The sequence below is a fragment of the Scardinius erythrophthalmus genome, assembly GCF_964197995.2.
Source record: "Scardinius erythrophthalmus genome assembly, chromosome: 4".
In the NCBI taxonomy this organism is placed as follows: domain Eukaryota; kingdom Metazoa; phylum Chordata; class Actinopteri; order Cypriniformes; family Leuciscidae; genus Scardinius; species Scardinius erythrophthalmus.
This window is the reverse complement of record NC_138224.1, coordinates 11467510-11485248: the sequence shown is the minus strand read 5'-3', so window position 1 is coordinate 11485248 and position 17739 is coordinate 11467510. Positions and strand designations below refer to the sequence as shown.

General features: G+C 35.9%; 1 protein-coding gene and 1 long non-coding RNA gene across 9 annotated transcripts in view; one reads left to right on the top strand and one right to left on the bottom strand.

Annotated features, from left to right (window-relative positions):
• LOC308689897 overlaps positions 1-7864 on the top strand; it is a 39611-nt gene extending 31747 nt beyond the window's left edge. Inside the window, exon 5 of the long non-coding RNA XR_014030081.1 lies at positions 7720-7864. This is a non-coding gene — a long non-coding RNA (uncharacterized lncRNA). The remainder of the gene's footprint in view (positions 1-7719) is intronic.
• Positions 1-14497, bottom strand: part of abcc9 (ATP-binding cassette, sub-family C (CFTR/MRP), member 9) — a 40424-nt gene extending 25927 nt beyond the window's left edge. For 4 of the 8 annotated variants that reach the window (XR_014030080.1, XM_081363992.1, XM_081363990.1 and 1 more), the window contains exons 1-17: positions 14238-14371; positions 12896-13064; positions 11910-12051; positions 11705-11826; positions 11299-11465; positions 10313-10555; positions 10008-10196; positions 7739-7900; positions 6643-6798; positions 6417-6551; positions 6169-6331; positions 5953-5993; positions 5724-5866; positions 5535-5649; positions 2982-3083; positions 1599-1671; positions 624-729 (exon numbers count right to left, since the gene is read on the bottom strand). Coding sequence is in view for 7 of the 8 variants with exons in the window: in XM_081363992.1 (XP_081220118.1) it covers positions 624-729; positions 1599-1671; positions 2982-3083; positions 5535-5649; positions 5724-5866; positions 5953-5993; positions 6169-6331; positions 6417-6551; positions 6643-6798; positions 7739-7900; positions 10008-10196; positions 10313-10555; positions 11299-11465; positions 11705-11826; positions 11910-12051; positions 12896-13043 (2207 nt within the window). In the remaining variant the exon portion in view is untranslated. Of the gene's footprint in view, positions 1-623; positions 730-1598; positions 1672-2981; positions 3084-5534; positions 5650-5723; positions 5867-5952; positions 5994-6168; positions 6332-6416; positions 6552-6642; positions 6799-7738; positions 7901-10007; positions 10197-10312; positions 10556-11298; positions 11466-11704; positions 11827-11909; positions 12052-12895; positions 13065-14237 lie in introns of all 8 variants that reach the window. The other 4 variants (XM_081363991.1, XM_081363994.1, XM_081363995.1 and 1 more) reach the window with 2 other exon arrangements.
• Between the last annotated feature and the right edge of the window lie 3242 nt (positions 14498-17739).

Sequence of the window (17739 nt, the reverse complement as noted above, 5' to 3'; positions counted from 1 at the left end):
CAAAAGCATTTAGATGGTTTAGCATTTAGTTATCTAATGCAATTCACATTTTAAAATGTGATTTACGTTAATATAATTTCGGAGCCACTGTAAATGTACAGTATATAAATATTTAGCATGTGGATCTGCTTGGCTTTGCTTACAAATGCTAATCAGAGACCATCCCCAGCATGGAGATGGAGATATTCACAGAAACAAAAGCATTTCCCTTGTGCGCTGATAACGCAGAGGACAAAGACAGAAGAAAGATAGAAAAAATACACAGAGCAATGCATAGAGTAAGACACACATACACTAACACACAAGAGTAAGACGGCCCTCACACACATCTGTGTATGTACACCATGGTACATGCATCATAATAATAGCGGATGCGATATTTTTGTGAATGTGTGTTTGTACAGATGAAGACTTTGATTAGCATCTGATGAGTCTGGCATGCAGATGTACTCCCCTGTTTTCTGCTACATAAACACAAACTTTCAACTGCTTTAGGGGTCACAACAGGCAGGAATTTGGCCCCTTTGAGTTTTAATGCCAGTCCATAATGTTCATAAACACTTCTGCAAAATAATACATGATAGTATTTGCAACAACAATTATGCAACTTTTTAAATTCTCACTTGCTCCAGAAGACTTTTCCACTGATCGTCTGCATCTCCCCCAGCATAGCCAATAGCAGGGAGGATTTCCCACAACCCACCTGGCCCACAATCATGGTCAGCTGACCTGAAGAGGGAAACGAGATGAAGGTTAATCGCAGTTTTATGTGAACAGGTTTTGCCCTTACGGACAGGTTTTATTGATGTTCACTGTCAATGGTAGATGCCCATCTGTTTCGTTGGCAAGCTAGTGCTCAGCTCAATATAATGAGGCTATCAAACCACTAAACCTGAGCCAAGACATTACGTACTGAAAATTAGTATTTTCAATATTTTGATTTATTTTTAGTTGGTGTAGGGCTACCTTTTAAACAAAAATCTTCCAATAACAATGAACCATTTTGGATCATTTTGGTTTATATCACATTTTTATCACATTGTGATCTTCATTAATAGATCTAGTTCCTGGTAGATAAATAAGCAAATGAATAAACTATGTTAAACTTTAAGTGAAAAATAAATAAATAAGCATTTTGAAGCTTTTGTTATCTACGGTATGTATTTATGACATTGATATATTATTGGTTAAATAAATAAATAACACACTTTAGATATTTAAGAGTATTTATTTATATATTTATTATATTTACAGGTTATTTATTATAAATAAATAAATTACAAAAACTGGATATCTAAGTATTTATTTATGTATTTATTTATTAAATTAATATATTATCTGTTATAAATAAATAATAAGCACTCTTGATATATATGATATTTATTTATGATATTTATATATTTTTTGTTTAATAAATACATGCATAAATAACAAGCACTCTAGATATCTAAGAGTATTTAAATATATTTTATATGATTTGTTAACATAACATAACATAACATAACATAACATAACATAACATAACATAACATAAAACAATAAAAAAGACAAAGCATTGATTGTAAATTAGCAGTAAATTAGTAGTAAACAGTGTGTACCTGTAGGGATTCGGATGTTGATATCCGACAACGTCGACAAGTTGCTTCCCCATGTGAAGAAACCATCATTCACCTGAATGAGACATGTGACAATAACAAATATAAACATAAACCAAGGGGATTAGCATGATGGAAAGAAACCAGCACAAAGCAGAACTCATGTGATATGATCTTCTCATTTCTGCGCGTACAAGCTACTTCTGCCTGAAGACATTTACATCTTCTGTTTTCTGAATTCTATTTTCCAAATGTTTATTTATAATAATGATAACACTCCCATCCATCAGAGCAGCACAGTAGACCAGAACAGCATACTGGGAAATGGGAGAACGCTGAACAATCAAAAACATCTGTGAGAACAAGAGAGTGAGAGAGAGAAAGGGTAAAATGGGAGTAATGGTTGAGAATGACTGAAGTGAAGGAGTGTAAATGTCAGAGTAGATTAGGCCATATTCATAACAAAGTGAGTGGATGTGACAGTAGGTCACTGTGGGAGAATCCATGAGGATATGTGTATATGTGTGTTTGCTAGACTCGTTAGATAAGAACCAGCGACGTTATAAAAAAAAACACTGGAACCAAATGATTCCATTACTTATTCATCCCAAAATCGGAACCGTTTAACACTTTTACAAAGCCCTTACCTCATAAATATATGCATCAGAACTACTTTAGACTTAGAAGTCGTCATGGCATTCGCCGTCAGCCATGTATAAGAATCATCAATTAACTTTCAAATGTGATTTTATTTTCTAAGTGTAGTTACTACGTTTAGGGTTATAAGAACTATTTCCAGTTTTCCAGTCATTGTCCATTAATTGTTCTTCAAAATTACAAAAAGAATCATTAATGCAGTTGTTAAGGAATCCGAATCATTAAGTCCAATCAGAATCACAACCAGAATCATTAAATTTACGATTCCCACCGCTAGTCCAGAGGGATGGTGAAGGAAGTGGACCCTCCGGGGACCGAGAGACAGAGACGAAACCAAAAAAAATAAACACTTAAATTAATGTTCTTCTGATTTTTAGTCCTAGTTTTTCTTCTCGTGAGAATCCCACACTGCACTCAGAGGGAAGCTGAACCCAAACCACCATGTCTGAGAAACTGTCACAAACCCCATATGGGGGGTTTTAAAGCAACTGAGAAAGGAAAGAAAATGCTCAGGAAAAAAAAAACCCGTGTATGTTAAAAAAAAGGGGGTTTATACACTTCTTCTAGCAGAGTAGGAGTAAAACAACCGTGACTTAAAGGTTACTGGCATCTGGATGAGAACATGCAGACCCTGAGCTCTCTTAATGAACTTTTGCACGTGCTCTGCGAGCGAGAAGTGCCTGAGAATCAGTGCTGATGGGGTCTTTGGCGAGGAGAGTGACGTCTGACCTGTACAGCGACATCTTCGGTCTCCGTGGGCCGCAGCTGCCTGCGCATGGGCTGCTCGTAGTTATCCATACGATAACGCCCCTTCCTGTTGACCGCCTTTGTCTATACCATGATAAAGAGAAAAAGAGAGATTAAGGAAAAAGATTCACATCTAAATTCCTTTTAGGAGTTTGCTAAATAGCCCCTGGTCACTAGGAACTCATTCTATTGAACAGATTCTTCATTTGTGACGTGCATGTTGTATCATTTTGGATCAGATTTTTTTTTTTATTATAAAATTCAAACAATGAATGTCTTTTCAGAGCTCTTTAATGTGACAGATCGCCAGAAATGTATAGTGCTATAATAAAACACATCACTAAAATTATAAATATAACATTAAGTATGTGCACTATAATATAATGAATTATATAAATTATTAACAGTTAGGTTTATATTGTCTTTTTTTGTAATATTCAATATATTCTCAACCTATTATTTATGTCTTAATTATTTAATGTATATTTAAATAAATGTCCTAATTCTGTAAAAAAAACATTTTCCATTTTTTCCAAAATAAGATTTTATGACAGCATCCATTTAAATGATTATATCTTAAGAACGGTTTGGAGTAGAAACATAATAATTAAATAATTAAGGAAGCATAAAACTCAAAAAAAAAAATTCTGGGTCAAAATGACCCATTTCTACTTCTGTGTTCCAGTGAAAAACTAACAGAACACAGGTTTGCAAAAACATGAGGGTGGGTAAATAATGACAGAATTGTCATTTTGGGCCAGCAAACATCATATGACTCTCAAAAGCTGCTGTCATGACCTAAAGCTAGGAACATGAGTTCACGCTTGCATCTAGCCAAGTCATTTTCCCAGCTTAACACCATTTCCTCTCCTGGACCCCCTTCCTTCTTCCTCCTATCACAGTATATATTTCCATCCTCTCGTTCCCTCCCTTTCCTTCACCCCTTGCTCCAGCTCTCCTCCTCTCGGGGGACGGGTAGTTATAGTTCTGTCTTATATTTGTCCTTCTCTCAGAGAACAGCTGAGGGCCACTGCAATGACCAAAAAGAGTAGCTTCTCTTCAATGCTTTTATGAGATCTTAGCAATGCTGGCAGAGGAATGACCAGCTCCCGTTTCAGCCCCCTAAACGTGGGAGAGTTGTCTCTTGAGACATGACCATGTGGAGTCTCATGTTTGCGGTTATTGGAGGTCATAGAGAGTGTGATTATCTCAGTTTGAATCTATACTTTACAGACATAAATACAAGAAAATATTTGATGCCACAGTTGCTCTATTTGGAAAACCACCCCTGGTTAGCGAGAAACTCAACTGTTGAAATTATTTACTATTATTTTTCTGAGCTGTCAAATTGAGGACTTTCAGCTGGCGGACAATAAAACGTGTAAAAAAAATCAATGAAACCATTATTCAACCACACAGAAATGCCCTAGCAACTGCATTGCAACATGCTAAAACCACTGAAAACACCCCTGTATTTTCATCAGAAATTGTGAAAAAATTAAATTAAAAGTATTTTACATTAAAATACAATTTAATTTAATTTAATTTAATTTAATTTAATTTAATTTAATTTAATTTAATTTAATTTAATTTAATTTAATTTAATTTAATTTAATTTAATTTAATTTAATTTAATTTAATTTAATTTAATTTAATTTAATTTAATTTTACTTTACTTTTTACTCTTTACTTTACTTTTAGCTCTTGCTAACCCAAATGGAGAACTTTGGCCACTTATCTTGTATGTTCTCAGTGTTTGGTGAAAAAAGTCCAGTGAGATAATAAGTTATAAACATTGATATTAATTTGTTTCTCTTGTTCAGTTACAGGGCAGGAAAAGTCACAGTTAATCAACATATAATTTTTCTCCCCTAAAACTGATCCAAGAACATTCTATCCATTTTTAAACTTCAGAAAAAAATACACTGATGCCAAATATGTTCCAAAACGCTAAAGAATATAAAAATGAGAATATCACATTGCAACCCAGCTAGTTTAGGTGCTCCTTGTTCCTCATTAAGCTCTACTGAACGTTAAGGCTTGGAATTGTTTATGAGTATTGCAAAATGTGTTAAGGTGAAGTCACATTAGCGAAATGAATAGTCCATTGTCTATAGTCAATTTATAGCGATGTATGAAGCACACCTCACACAGGAGGTCACTTTCAAACCGAGCAGCTTTCTCTTAGTCAACACGGCGAATCCGCGTGACCAACTGCGAAATCTGCATGGAAAATCTTTCGCTCTCACACGAAATTCCAGATCACGTGGATTCCTATTGAAATGACAGGATTTCGCTTGCGACAATTCGCAAACAATGGTAGATTTCACAACTGGTTCAATGGGTTCAATTCACCATTCGTTGACAAACTTGAACCTGTTGCAATAGCTACGTGGAGAAATCTTTCACCCTTACGTGAAATTCCCAATCGCATTGATTTCTACTTGAAATTACTGGATTTCGCCCATAAATGTTGCCGAACAATGGTAAATGTAACCACACTTTTAAGGTGCAAATTTGCGTGTGAACACTCACATCCCCTTGGTATTTGTATTTCTTTCCGACCTCTAGAGGCATGGACATATCTCCGTTTCTCCAGCTGTCATCTCCAATCTCGTCACTTTGCAGGAACTCGCTGAGCTTCTGTACACTGCAGATACAAATCAGATGATCATATCCTTGCAGAGAAGCCAATATGAAGCAATGTTGAAGTTAGCGACATACCTAACAAGGGCCTTGACGGCAAACCTGACCACCGTGGACAACAGGAAGAGTGGCGTGACCAGAATGTGGAATAGAGCCAAAGAGGCAAACGCTTTAGCTGGACTGAGCCTGACCTCTTCAATATAGGCGTGTGTGACAAAGGTCTACAAAAACAAGATACAAGATAACATATGGTCTACATGTTGGATAAAATACAACTGATTGAAGCCTGTAATGATGAATATCTTACCGCCAAAACTGCAGCAATGGGAATGGCGGCATTCAAAAATACTGTGGAGATAAAGAGGGACAGAACTATTTTTTCAGTCGTGAACAACAAACTAAAGAACCAAATTAGAACCAAATAGTTAAACAAATGAGAATATGGGTTAGGATGGGGTAATAACAAGGGGAGGGGTTTATGCATGTGGGCGGGGCATATGATGGAAGGAGGAGCTTGTCATACTGGACATTGATGTGTAGAGGGCGAAAGTCTTGAGACTGGTCAGCTCTTTTCCTCGGGTCTCTTCCACACGGTCACAGAAGATGTTCTCCCATGCATAGAGCTTCAGGAGCTTTATTCCTTTCAAGATCTCTGTCGTCTTTTTAAGACGGTCTGTCGAGTGGTCCTGAGGAAATATTTAGAAGTCACAAACATGAGCTTGTTGGTGTGTTGACAACACGCACATGCACAAAGGTGTAGGAGAAGCTCACCAGCGTGCTCTTCTGTGTGTCTGCCAACTTGGTAGCGATGAGGTACTGAACCGGGGCCAGCAGCAAAATGACACCGGCCCCTATCAACGCGCTGTCACCCAACAAATAATATAGCAGGATCACTCCCATAATGATCTATGAACAGAAATAAGATGTTTTTTTTTTTTTTTGTGGACACAGATGCTGTTGATTTATCTGCTTCAGAAGTGTTTTCACTATGAAATACCTGAACTGGCATGGCCCACAGGTTGGGGCATAAGAAGAGAAACCACATGAGCTGATTGGTTTCTATGGCAACAAGATTGTTGATCTGGCCGAGCGTCATCTCTCCCATGGACATGTTTGATGTAGAGAGACGCAGTATTTTATTGTAGATCATCGCCTAGAGGATGAGATCCAACATGTGAATCACAAAAAACTTTAACGTTTAACTTTAACGTCATTTTTCTTGTTATTTTATCTTTATGTGAGCATTTTTGTTAGCTTTTGGTTTTTAAAAATATTTCTATTTAGCTTAATTTTTTTTTTTTAGTTTTAGTTTAAGTTAAGTACTTTTTTTATCCATTTCAATTTATAATTTTTACCAATTTCAATGTATTTTATTTCAACTTCATTCCAATTATCAAAAACTTTTAGTAATTTTAGTTTTAGTTAACAATAACAACACTGACAGTAATATAATAAAATTGAATAGGACAAAGTAGAATAGAATAGAATAGAATAGAATAGAATAGAATAGAATAGAATAGAATAGAATAGAATAGAATAGAATAGAATAGAATAGAATAATTGGAAATATAATTGAAATGAACAGAATGATGTAGAATAGAATAGCATAGAATAGAATGAACTGAATAAAATTCAAGTAGAAAAGAATAATGGGACAAAATAGAGTAAAATAGAAATGAACAGGAAAATGCAAAAAAAGAATAGATCAAGGCATAATAGAATAGATTAGAACAATTGGAAATATAATTGAAATGAACAGAATAATGCAGAATAGAATAGCATTAAATAGAATAAACTGAATAGAATTCAATAGAACCGAGTAGAACGAATAAAACAGACAAAATATTGGATGAAGTTGAGTAGAAAAGAATAATGGGACAAAGTAGAGTAGAATAGATTTGAACAGGAAAAAGCAAAATAAAATAGAATATAATTCACTTTCCTAGTAAGGTAAGAATTTGTTTTATACAATATTTTTGAATTACACAATACAACTTGACGTGAGCAGTACAGGCTGATGAATATGAAATAAATATAAATCTCTCTGACAAATCTCTCCATGTTTGACTTCCAGTAAACTCTACAAAACTTACAAGCAGTGCCCCGCGCAGGTTAATGCCGGTTTCTATTGTGACGTAGTAGGAGGCCTGCAGGAATGTTCTCTGCAGCACGAGTGCCAGGAACAGCAGAACAGCTAGAACCGACGTATTCTGCAACAGGTCAGTGGAGTAAACCCCGAAAGTCATGTTCACTGTCTGATGGGACATAAACAGAGTATGAACACACACACATAATACATAACAACACTTTGGCATTTCAGCCCTCATGATGTCGTACACAAGCACACACTAAAATAAAAAGAAGGAGTCACTTAAACAGTGTCACTGGCAGCAACATGTGTGTGTGAGAGAGAGTGTGATGTGAGTGGGGAATTTTCCATGTCACACAGATATGCACGTCTGTTCTGGCTTCATTTTGTCACTCACACACATATACAGTGACTCCAAAAAGTGTCAAGTGTGACATTTAAGACACACTTGAAACTGCATAAATGTCATCGCATTGAAAACAAAATTTCAAAGCATCAGCATTTTTTTTCCCAAGAAAGATAGCACAATTCTTTCTTTTTTTTATCACAAAAACAGGGTTGTTAGGGTTCAAATTATAATTATATATTATTATATATTTTAATAACAAATTATAATTCTGCATTATTAAATAACACATACACGGCTGTTCAAAGGTTTGGGGCTGGTAAGATTATTAAATGTCTTTGAAGGAACTCTCTTATGCTTACCAAATCTACATTTATTTGTGTACAGTAAAGTGGCAATATTGTGAAATATTATTACAATTTAAAATTACTGTTTTCTATATTAATATAGTTAAAGATTTCAAATATTCCAGTGATGGCAAAGCAGAATTCTCAGCAGGCTTCAGTTACATGATCCTTCAGAAATCATATATTTATGCTGATTTGGTGCTCAAGAAACATTTCTTATTATTATCAATGTCGAAAATGGTTGAACTGCTTAATATTTTTATACATAGAAAGTTCAATAGAGCATAGTTTTTCAAATAGACTTTTTTGTAAGAGTCTTTTTATCGGTTCAATTTTTTATTTTTTTTGAACAGTAGTGTGTATATTGTTCAAAATTAAAACAAAAAGTATCTGGACGTAATGCAGTGATGTCAACCTTATCTAAACCTCATGAGATTGTATTTTCAGGCGCACATGACATCATGGTCATCTGAGCAGGGAGAACAATTGAGAATAATCTAATAATTGCTGTCATCTCAAGGCGATGACATACGGTTCTCTCATTAATAGCACTGACGCCTCTGTGACATCACATAGGAAGTGATAAATGTCAAGGCAAAAAATAAGACATCAGACTGTAGATCATTCTCTACAATACTGTCACGTATTGCACTCATACATACAGTCTAATTAGTAGCATAACCACTAGCCCAATATCTGCAGCAAATCATTTAATTGACAGTTATTTGAACAACATCCTAAATGATTTAACAAGGCATGTTACGAATGGGCTCCAAAAGTAAGTGAGATAATATCATAGTGCTGTGAGACAGTGCCTGGATTATGATATATTTCCATTACATTAGTTGCGTAGTTGTCTTTTTCACTCCATTTCCCAGTTTTATCATCACTCCGGTATGTATTTGGGATTGACCATCGTTTTTACTCTCCAATTGCCCTGTTCGTATACAACAGCTTAAATGGCTTGAATACTGTCTGTGTGAAAAAATAACCAAAGCAAAAAACATTTTCTTTCTTAGTATTTTTGTCTTGTTTTCCAGTGCAAATGAAGATTGAGAAGCAAAATGACTTAAGATATGTATAAGCCGTGTTTTCTTAATTTTTTGGTAACACTTTTCTATGAAGCCCCATTAGTTTATAGATGAACTAACATTAACTGAGAAATACATTTATTGCAGTATTTATTCGTCTTTGTTAACGACCATTACTACTGCATTGTTAGTTTATGCTTAATTCAGGTCTATTAAATATTATTAAGATGTATCTCTTGTGATTGTACCAGTACATTTTTTAATTAAAAATTCACTTTAATTTAACTAAGATATAAATAAAACTAAAATTTGAATAAAAAGCCATTGGCAAATTTATTGTTGTTTTATTTTAACAGAAGAATATCTTAACTATATTTGCTTCTCAGGTAAATGTACAGTATTTTGAAATGTATCTTAGAATGTTTTGTACTGGAAAACAAGACAAAATTTTTTTGACAAGAGTTTTCTATTCTCACTATACCTTGAATAGCGACAGTAACCATACTGATAAGATGGCGACACACATGAGACATGAGACGAAACACACACCTTATTCGTCTTGTCAATATCTGTTGAGTTATTCAGGTGTTCCACGATCCCAGAGATGCAGAGTGGCCCGGCAAAGCCCAGCAGGTCCGCCATGTACCGGAAGGTGCTGCTGAGGAGGATTGGCCCCCCAAAGGCCCGGTACATTGATTTCCAGATGGATGGGGATTTTTCTGGGTCCTCTGTGTTCTGCTGTCAAAATTTGATAAGCAACGAGGTGCTGGTTAACCAAGACTTCATTACTTCTGTATGTCATCAGATTATAAATGATAATATTTGCTCTTAAACCTGTGATAGTCTGCACATACCCTCTGTTCCTCATAGGAATCCTTTAGACGCAGATAGTTGGTCAAGGACCTCATTGCGATAGGAAGTTTGCCGATCTTCTTCAGCTCAATGGGTCTCTTATGGGCTCCAATGATGAGCGGGTTCATCCACCAATATGTTGCCTTGGAGAGGAGGTTGACGAATGGCTGGAGGAATCGGACGCCCAAGTCCTGCAAGTCTTCTGGGGGCTTCACCCTCTGGGGGTTTGCAAAGAACACGTACTTCTGCAGGTAAGACAAAAATGAAAATACGGGAGGCTTGTTAGTACAATTACTCACCTGTGTTTTGGATGTTGGATTTTGATTTCATGTTCACTTTAACTACTTAAACAGCTAGACTAACTTGGTCAACCAGAAAGGATGTTGGTCAAGCAGATTTGATCAGCTAGACCATTACAAACCAACTTGGACCAGTATAGAAATCTGTGCCAGTCCAAGCTGTTTCAGCAGGTTAGCAACTCTTTTTACAGTTATAAATTGTAACAATACAATACAGTACAATTTTTTTGAACAATAATCTGTCTTAAATAAGTGGATCAAATTAGAGGCATATAGAACAAATGAAATAATCTGCTAATCTGCCTTAAATTAGAAAAAATAATAGAATAAAATCAAATTAGTGGATCAAATTAGAGGCATATAGATATATAAATAAAATATAATAAATTAGAATTCTGCCTTAAGTTAGTGGATGAAAAATAAATGAAATGAAATGAAATTAGTGGATCAAATAAAAGGAATATAGAAAAAATTAATAGAATGAAAAAATGAAATCAAAAATAAAATAAAATAAAATAAAATAATGGAAATGAATAATAATGGAATAATGGAAATTAGTGGATAAAATAAAGGTAATATAGAAAAAAACAATAAAAATATAAATAATAATTTTAATAAAAATAATACAATTAATAAAAAATAAGAAATAAAAATAAATAAATTTGCCATGTGACCCTAGATGAACTCACTCTGACTCTGATAACGTTGATCTCGACAGCCATGAGCAGGCCGTACAGGACCACGAGCAAAGCTGTGATACAGAAACGGAGATGTTGCACCCCCAAGCTCGCCTCTGCAAACTTCCATAACTTTATCATCTTGGTGATGAAAGCCAGAATCCAGTAAATAAATAAAGCTGTGAAAGTATTTCTGAGGTTAGGTCTCATTCTCATACAGAATACAGAAACTAAATTTGATAATAGCTAAAAATACGGATCGACCATTACCTGTTGCCAAGCAACAGACAGAATGAAAGTGTTTTATGTAGTGTTTTATGTAAATTAGAGGACCCGGACCAACTGTTGTATGTTATGCAAGTAATGAAGGCCACTGAATAACAAGTGAAATGGAATAGTGAAATGGCCATTGACTTACCAAGCAGCAGTTTGGGGAAATTGGCTGTTTCTATATTGTGATAATATACGACTGATGTCGTGGCCGCTATGAAGCCCATCAGCGCTGGCATGAAGAGGTGCAAGTGATTGGACTCCATCTGCCTGAAATAATCCATTCATACACAAAGACATGAACATAAATGCATAGCGGTCGGTCATTAACACACAAATAAACTGAAACCCACGTATTGGAGACGATTCCCTCTGCGATCTCGCACACGTGCACAAACAGCAGTGTGAAGGTGAGGATCCAGCGCAGGTTGTGGCCTGGGAAGTGCAGCCAGGTGTTATGGTGGATCTGCACCTTTGAACTCTGGCTACCCCAGCCTGGACACAAAAACATGCCCTCCATCACTTCAACATATCTTTATTTTCAAATGTATTATCTGAACCACATGTTGAGAGGCTGGCAGACATCAGAGACTTGTGAACATGTCTGGCAGCATGTAACTTGTTTTATAATGGTATCATTTTATTATTCCCTAATGTATCTAATATAACATACAGTTAACAATTACTTTTTCCTAGACGTTTGTTAATCAGCATTTTGTATCCGTCTCCGCCTGTCTCGTTCATTCGTTGTTTTCCTTTCTTTGGCTAATAGTGTAATAATTCTAGGATAGGGTATAATGCTTACAGACCGAATGAGGAATGGCAGTGACACCATTACGGCGTCAGCGTAAAGGACTTTGCCAAGGTTTGAGTAAAGGCTCTTAGGGGAACTGATACAGATAATGAATTGGCCCAAGTAGGTCTGATATCGTGTCTAGGTTCCACAGTTTCTGATGACATGACGGATGTCATAAACAACCAGGGCGTCACAATTTAAGAATCGACTGATTTGGAATTGGAACTGAATTGGCTACACCCCACAGGAAGTTGAATTGGAATGACAAGAACAGGATTTCTTATTACTGAACTGCAATACTAAGAAATTCACACATCACACAACAGGTGCTCAGTTTAAGCTTAATGTTGTGTGGCGCCATTCACTCTGGTGAAATAATAAATAAATAGAAATGATCCTTCTCAATCCTTCTTAACTTCTTTATGGATAATTTATTTGAAAAGACTGTATTAAATTCTGAATAGAGCCAAAAAATTCAGTTTCACAAACTGCAAAGCATGTGCATGGTTGTCGAACAGGGATAAAAGTCAAGGGCATTCATACCAATGAAGAGGATAGGAAAGGTGATGAAGAGAAGAAATACATGTGGGACGAGGTTGAGGGCGTCCACGAAGCAGCCATTGTTAAGGACTCCATTGTCCACACTGTAGGCATTACTATCCCTGTCGTTCCCACAGAAAGACAAGGCCATGTCACCTGTGTCTAAAGGAGCCTGGGGGAAAAAAATAAAAAGTTGAGGTTACATTTGAACATATAGCATTCAAAGAAGTTAAATGTAACCCAAAAAATAAGACATGTAATAAAAACAAATCAAGTGTGCATTTAACCCTACTTAGCTTTGAGCCCAAACTGACAGCAGTGAAAACAGTATTCCTGTAGTTATTATTGACTATAAGGGTCTGGCATAGTATTTGACTACATTGATCCACTGCTGCCAATCAGTTTAAGAGCAAGATTAACAAACCCTGCAGTGCCTGTACCCATCAGCTATCTCATTTACCAAAAAAAGTTGAATTTCTCATTCAGGAGTGCTGCATTATACAACACCACAACAAGTAATGTTTGCTTATGAGGAATATAATCTGGTAGATTGAAGCTTGCATGCTGTATGTCCTCCGGTGACCCAGTGTGGTTTTTTTTTGCACAAAGGATTATTTTTGACAAACCTATTTGAATAAATTTTTTAATTCTATTAAAATATCTACATTATGTTTACATTATATCATCATGATATCATATATATGACATATATATCACCACATTGGAAGAAAAATATATTTTTTATTTATGTATGTTGCTGAAATGATAGTTGTCTTTAATTTTAAATGGACACTTATCGGCGTGTACGTGATCATTTTGTTTTATAAATGCCAACATTATTAGCATATGCTATATGCTGTGAAAGCATTCAATAATGCAACCAAATGGATCCGATAAAAGGGGCTACCAAGAAAGAGAGTAGCATTTAGAGGGTCACGTGATCACAACACCAAGAGGCGAACCTCCATGTAAAATAAAACAGATTTTATTAAGCTACTGATATGTCAGGGCTCTTCACACTATAGTTTTATAACAATTACTTATTGCATTTTTAAGATACTCTTAAAACTCATGTATGGTCTTCTTGATAATATTAACAAACAAGGTCTTGTTTGAGATGAAATGACGTGAATTACAAAGTAAATACCCATGGCAAGTACATTAAATAGAATAGTCTCCTGTAACAAACTCATTCATAGTCATCGCTTTACATCGCTTTCAAATCCTTCCACATGCTCATTGACAGCCTGACGTTGTCTTTTCTCAACTTTTAATTGGCATGAATACACATAAAATAGTAAAACCCACAGTAACAGTCATATATGATTATTAAACAATCACTTACCGGAGTTATTGCTCTGCTTTAGCAGCTTTTCATGCCCGTTGCCTGGTGTTAGAGGAGTATTTTTAGCTGCGGAGTATCAGCTGCTCATGGTCTCGCTCTCCCTCTTGCTCTTGGATCGTATTTCCAAACTTGAACAGGAATGTTGGCATGAATATGGACCGTCCTGAGAAAATAGAGATCGACTGTGACACTGTGGCTGCGTCTCAAAAGCTTGCGAGATGCCTGTCTACACAGGGGTGATGCCCGAACGTGATATCTAGGTAAGCAGAGGGAGAGCAAAACACAAGAGTTGAGACAGATAGTAATGTTTCAATTAGTGGCCGACCGAAAAGCCTTTTTTTTTATGAAAGAAAATGTATATTATATAAATGATAACAAATAAGATACAAAATTGATACATTTTCAATATTTACTTAAAATTAAAATTATTCTATGCAAGATGTCTTGATGCAATTTAATAGGTATAATATACATTTATACCTAACAGGTATTTAACAGAATTATTATTATTTTTACATATAGGCTAATTTAAAAATGTAACAAAAACATTAAAACAATTTATTCAATTTTTTAAATTTAATTTCTGATTAATTCCTAATGAATATTTTATTAAGTGAGTCCAACATTATGTCAATAAACAGTTACATTTTACAACCACATCCTGTCCAAGTACACCTTTTGCTCACTCAGTTTCCGGAATAGTGCTTCAGTCCCAGTTGTTTTCCCAGCATGCACAGGGGCATGAATGGTTATGGTAGCATCTTTGACAGTTTTCCAGTCTCTCATCATGTTTAGTATTTTATTTTCTTGTGGATGTCATTTCTCTATTCATTTTTTTTTTTTTTTTTTTTTTTTTTTTGCCTCAGGAGTGTTTATGTGCACATGCATTTTCCTATCCGTGTACATTATTAAAAAAAAGATACTTATTAATAAACAGTCAAAACATAAACAATAGAATATAACTCTTTAAGATGATACGGTGAAATGTTTCTAGAGTTACTTTATTACAATTACAAATTGTTATTTAGTATTATTTTTGCTCATTAGTCATGATTCACTTTTACCGTGTTACTTACTCAATTATAAACATAGTAGCCTATGTGTAATGTCGTTCATAATTTGTTACCACGTTTTTGAGTAGGCTAAATAGCCTGCTGTACAGTGTCGTCTACTGTAGCTACACCGAAGTCATATATAGCTATTGCCTCAGTAAAACAAGTTTACCTGACAAAAAAAAAAACGAAATGAAATTTAATCTCGATTTAACATTGTTCGGATGTTTTACAAAACGGCATATCTCTACATGAGCCCAGTGACAAATCCATTTTATTCAGTTTATGAAAATACGACCGAGCGTCAAAATACAATTTTAATGCAACGTAACAATAACATAGGCTATCCATAGAAGGCCATTGCAAATAAGACAAAGCAGTGAGCGTCATTCATCAACCTTTAGGATTTGAATTAATTAATTTAAGATGTAGGCTAATGCGCCAAGGTTGCGGAAACACTCACCTAGATGCCTCCGATTGTAGTTTTTGTCATCGACACTTGCCGTAAACCCGCTCCGACATCAGATAGACACAGAACACGATGGTTGTTGTATCTCCGCGTCCTTTCGGTATTGAAGAAAGCGCGCATCAGTGCTTCGGCATAGCGTTGCTATGGCGTCAGATATAAAGGAGGGATGCCCGTGCACGAGCGTGTCTCCTCCTGATGTAGGTTACATTAAGAATAACGGGACCGTAACGAAGATTCAGTAGCAGGTGCATAATACTCAATAAACTAAAGAGGGTTTACTGGTGGCTTGGTAGCTAAAATAAAGAGAGAATGTGAAATATGTGGTCCATTACGCCACATAAGCAACTCAAAATGATGCATAATGATTTCATTCACTAGGGGGGTGTGTAGATTTCGTTTATGGACCCAGGACCCAGGATCTAAAAACAGTCGTTCCGCATTGTATTCTCAAGGCAGTTTACTCTTAGTTTGCTGCATGATTTTCTTTTAATGACCCTCCAAAATATTAACCATATCAGCTCATGCGGTTTCTATACTTCAGGGAAGAACAGTCTCGTGGGAGTTGTAGTTTTTTATTCACGTTTGTAGTTTTGCTACAAATTCTATCTATCTATCTATCTATCTATCTATCTATCTATCTATCTATCTATCTATCTATCTATCTATCTATCTGTCTGTCTGTCTGTCTGTCTGTCTGTCTGTCTGTCTGTCTGTCTGTCTGTCTGTCTGTCTATCTGTCTATCTATCTATCTATCTATCTATCTATCTATCTATCTATCTATCTATCTATCTATCTATCTATCTATCTATCTATCTATCTATCTATCTATCTATCTATCTATCTATCTATCTATCTATCTATCTATCTATCTGAACTCAGCAATAAGGCTAAAGTACCCAATTATTAATAAAAAACCATAAATGGTTTGTGTTAATTTTAGAAAAACATACGTGTGAAGTAGCACATATGTGACATGTCACACAGATTTATAAAAACATTTGATGGTTTACTTTCCTTATAAATGAACTGAACATATCATTAGATTAATGTTAGTTTTTGTTTTATAGGCTTTAGAAAAGCAGAATGAAAATGTTGACCACTGGGATACATGTCCCCTTTGTTGGCGTGTGCAAAATGTTAAGGGTCTTCAAAGCCATTGACTGACTGATGCTGGGACTTCATGGGAAGCAGGACCTCCATTCCAGAGGGACAGAATTCAAAGGTCACAGATGGTTTGGAGACTGAAGTGTGATGAGAACTGCTGCAGGGTGAATGCGCATGTATATGCTGAGGGAAGTGAGGGTGTGTGAGAGGTTGAAGAAGCACTGGGTTTGTATGGGGATTATGGAAAGTGAGCGTGTGTGTGTGCAAACAGTCACTTCCCCTGTGTTTCCCTAGAGACCAGAAGGGATCAGTCCTAACCCAGTCTCTCCCCCACAGGGAGTAGTACAGGATGCAGCCCATGTGTGAGCCATCAAAGGCCCTGTGGTGACACCCAGAGCCTGGGACGAGGTGCTGTGACTGGGGACAGAGTGGTGCTTTTGAGGCTGAAGGATTCTGGAGGCCAGGGGGTCAAACACAACTTCTTTGAGAAAGTTTCAGTTTCCCATAACTAAGCTGAGAATCGGCGGTTTCCACACGTATGCATGTGGTGTGCGTCATCAAATGAGACATTAAGCAGAGACAATTAAGTTATTCCTATTTTCCCCTTGAATCTGTTATTATTTCAAAATAATAAGCCTATCTAAAAAAGTATGTAGCCTATCGCAATATTCAATTTGTGATATTTGTGTTGTAAGAGTAGTAGTATGTCTTCTATTACAAATGTGTATTTTAATGCTAGTTGACCATCTTGGACCATGCATCAATTGACCAGTTTGGACCCCCTTATGACTTGCTTGAACCAGCTACAGTAATTACCAGCTTGGAATAAACTGAGGAGCAGCGATCGGCTAATGACCAGATTAAACCAGCTAATGA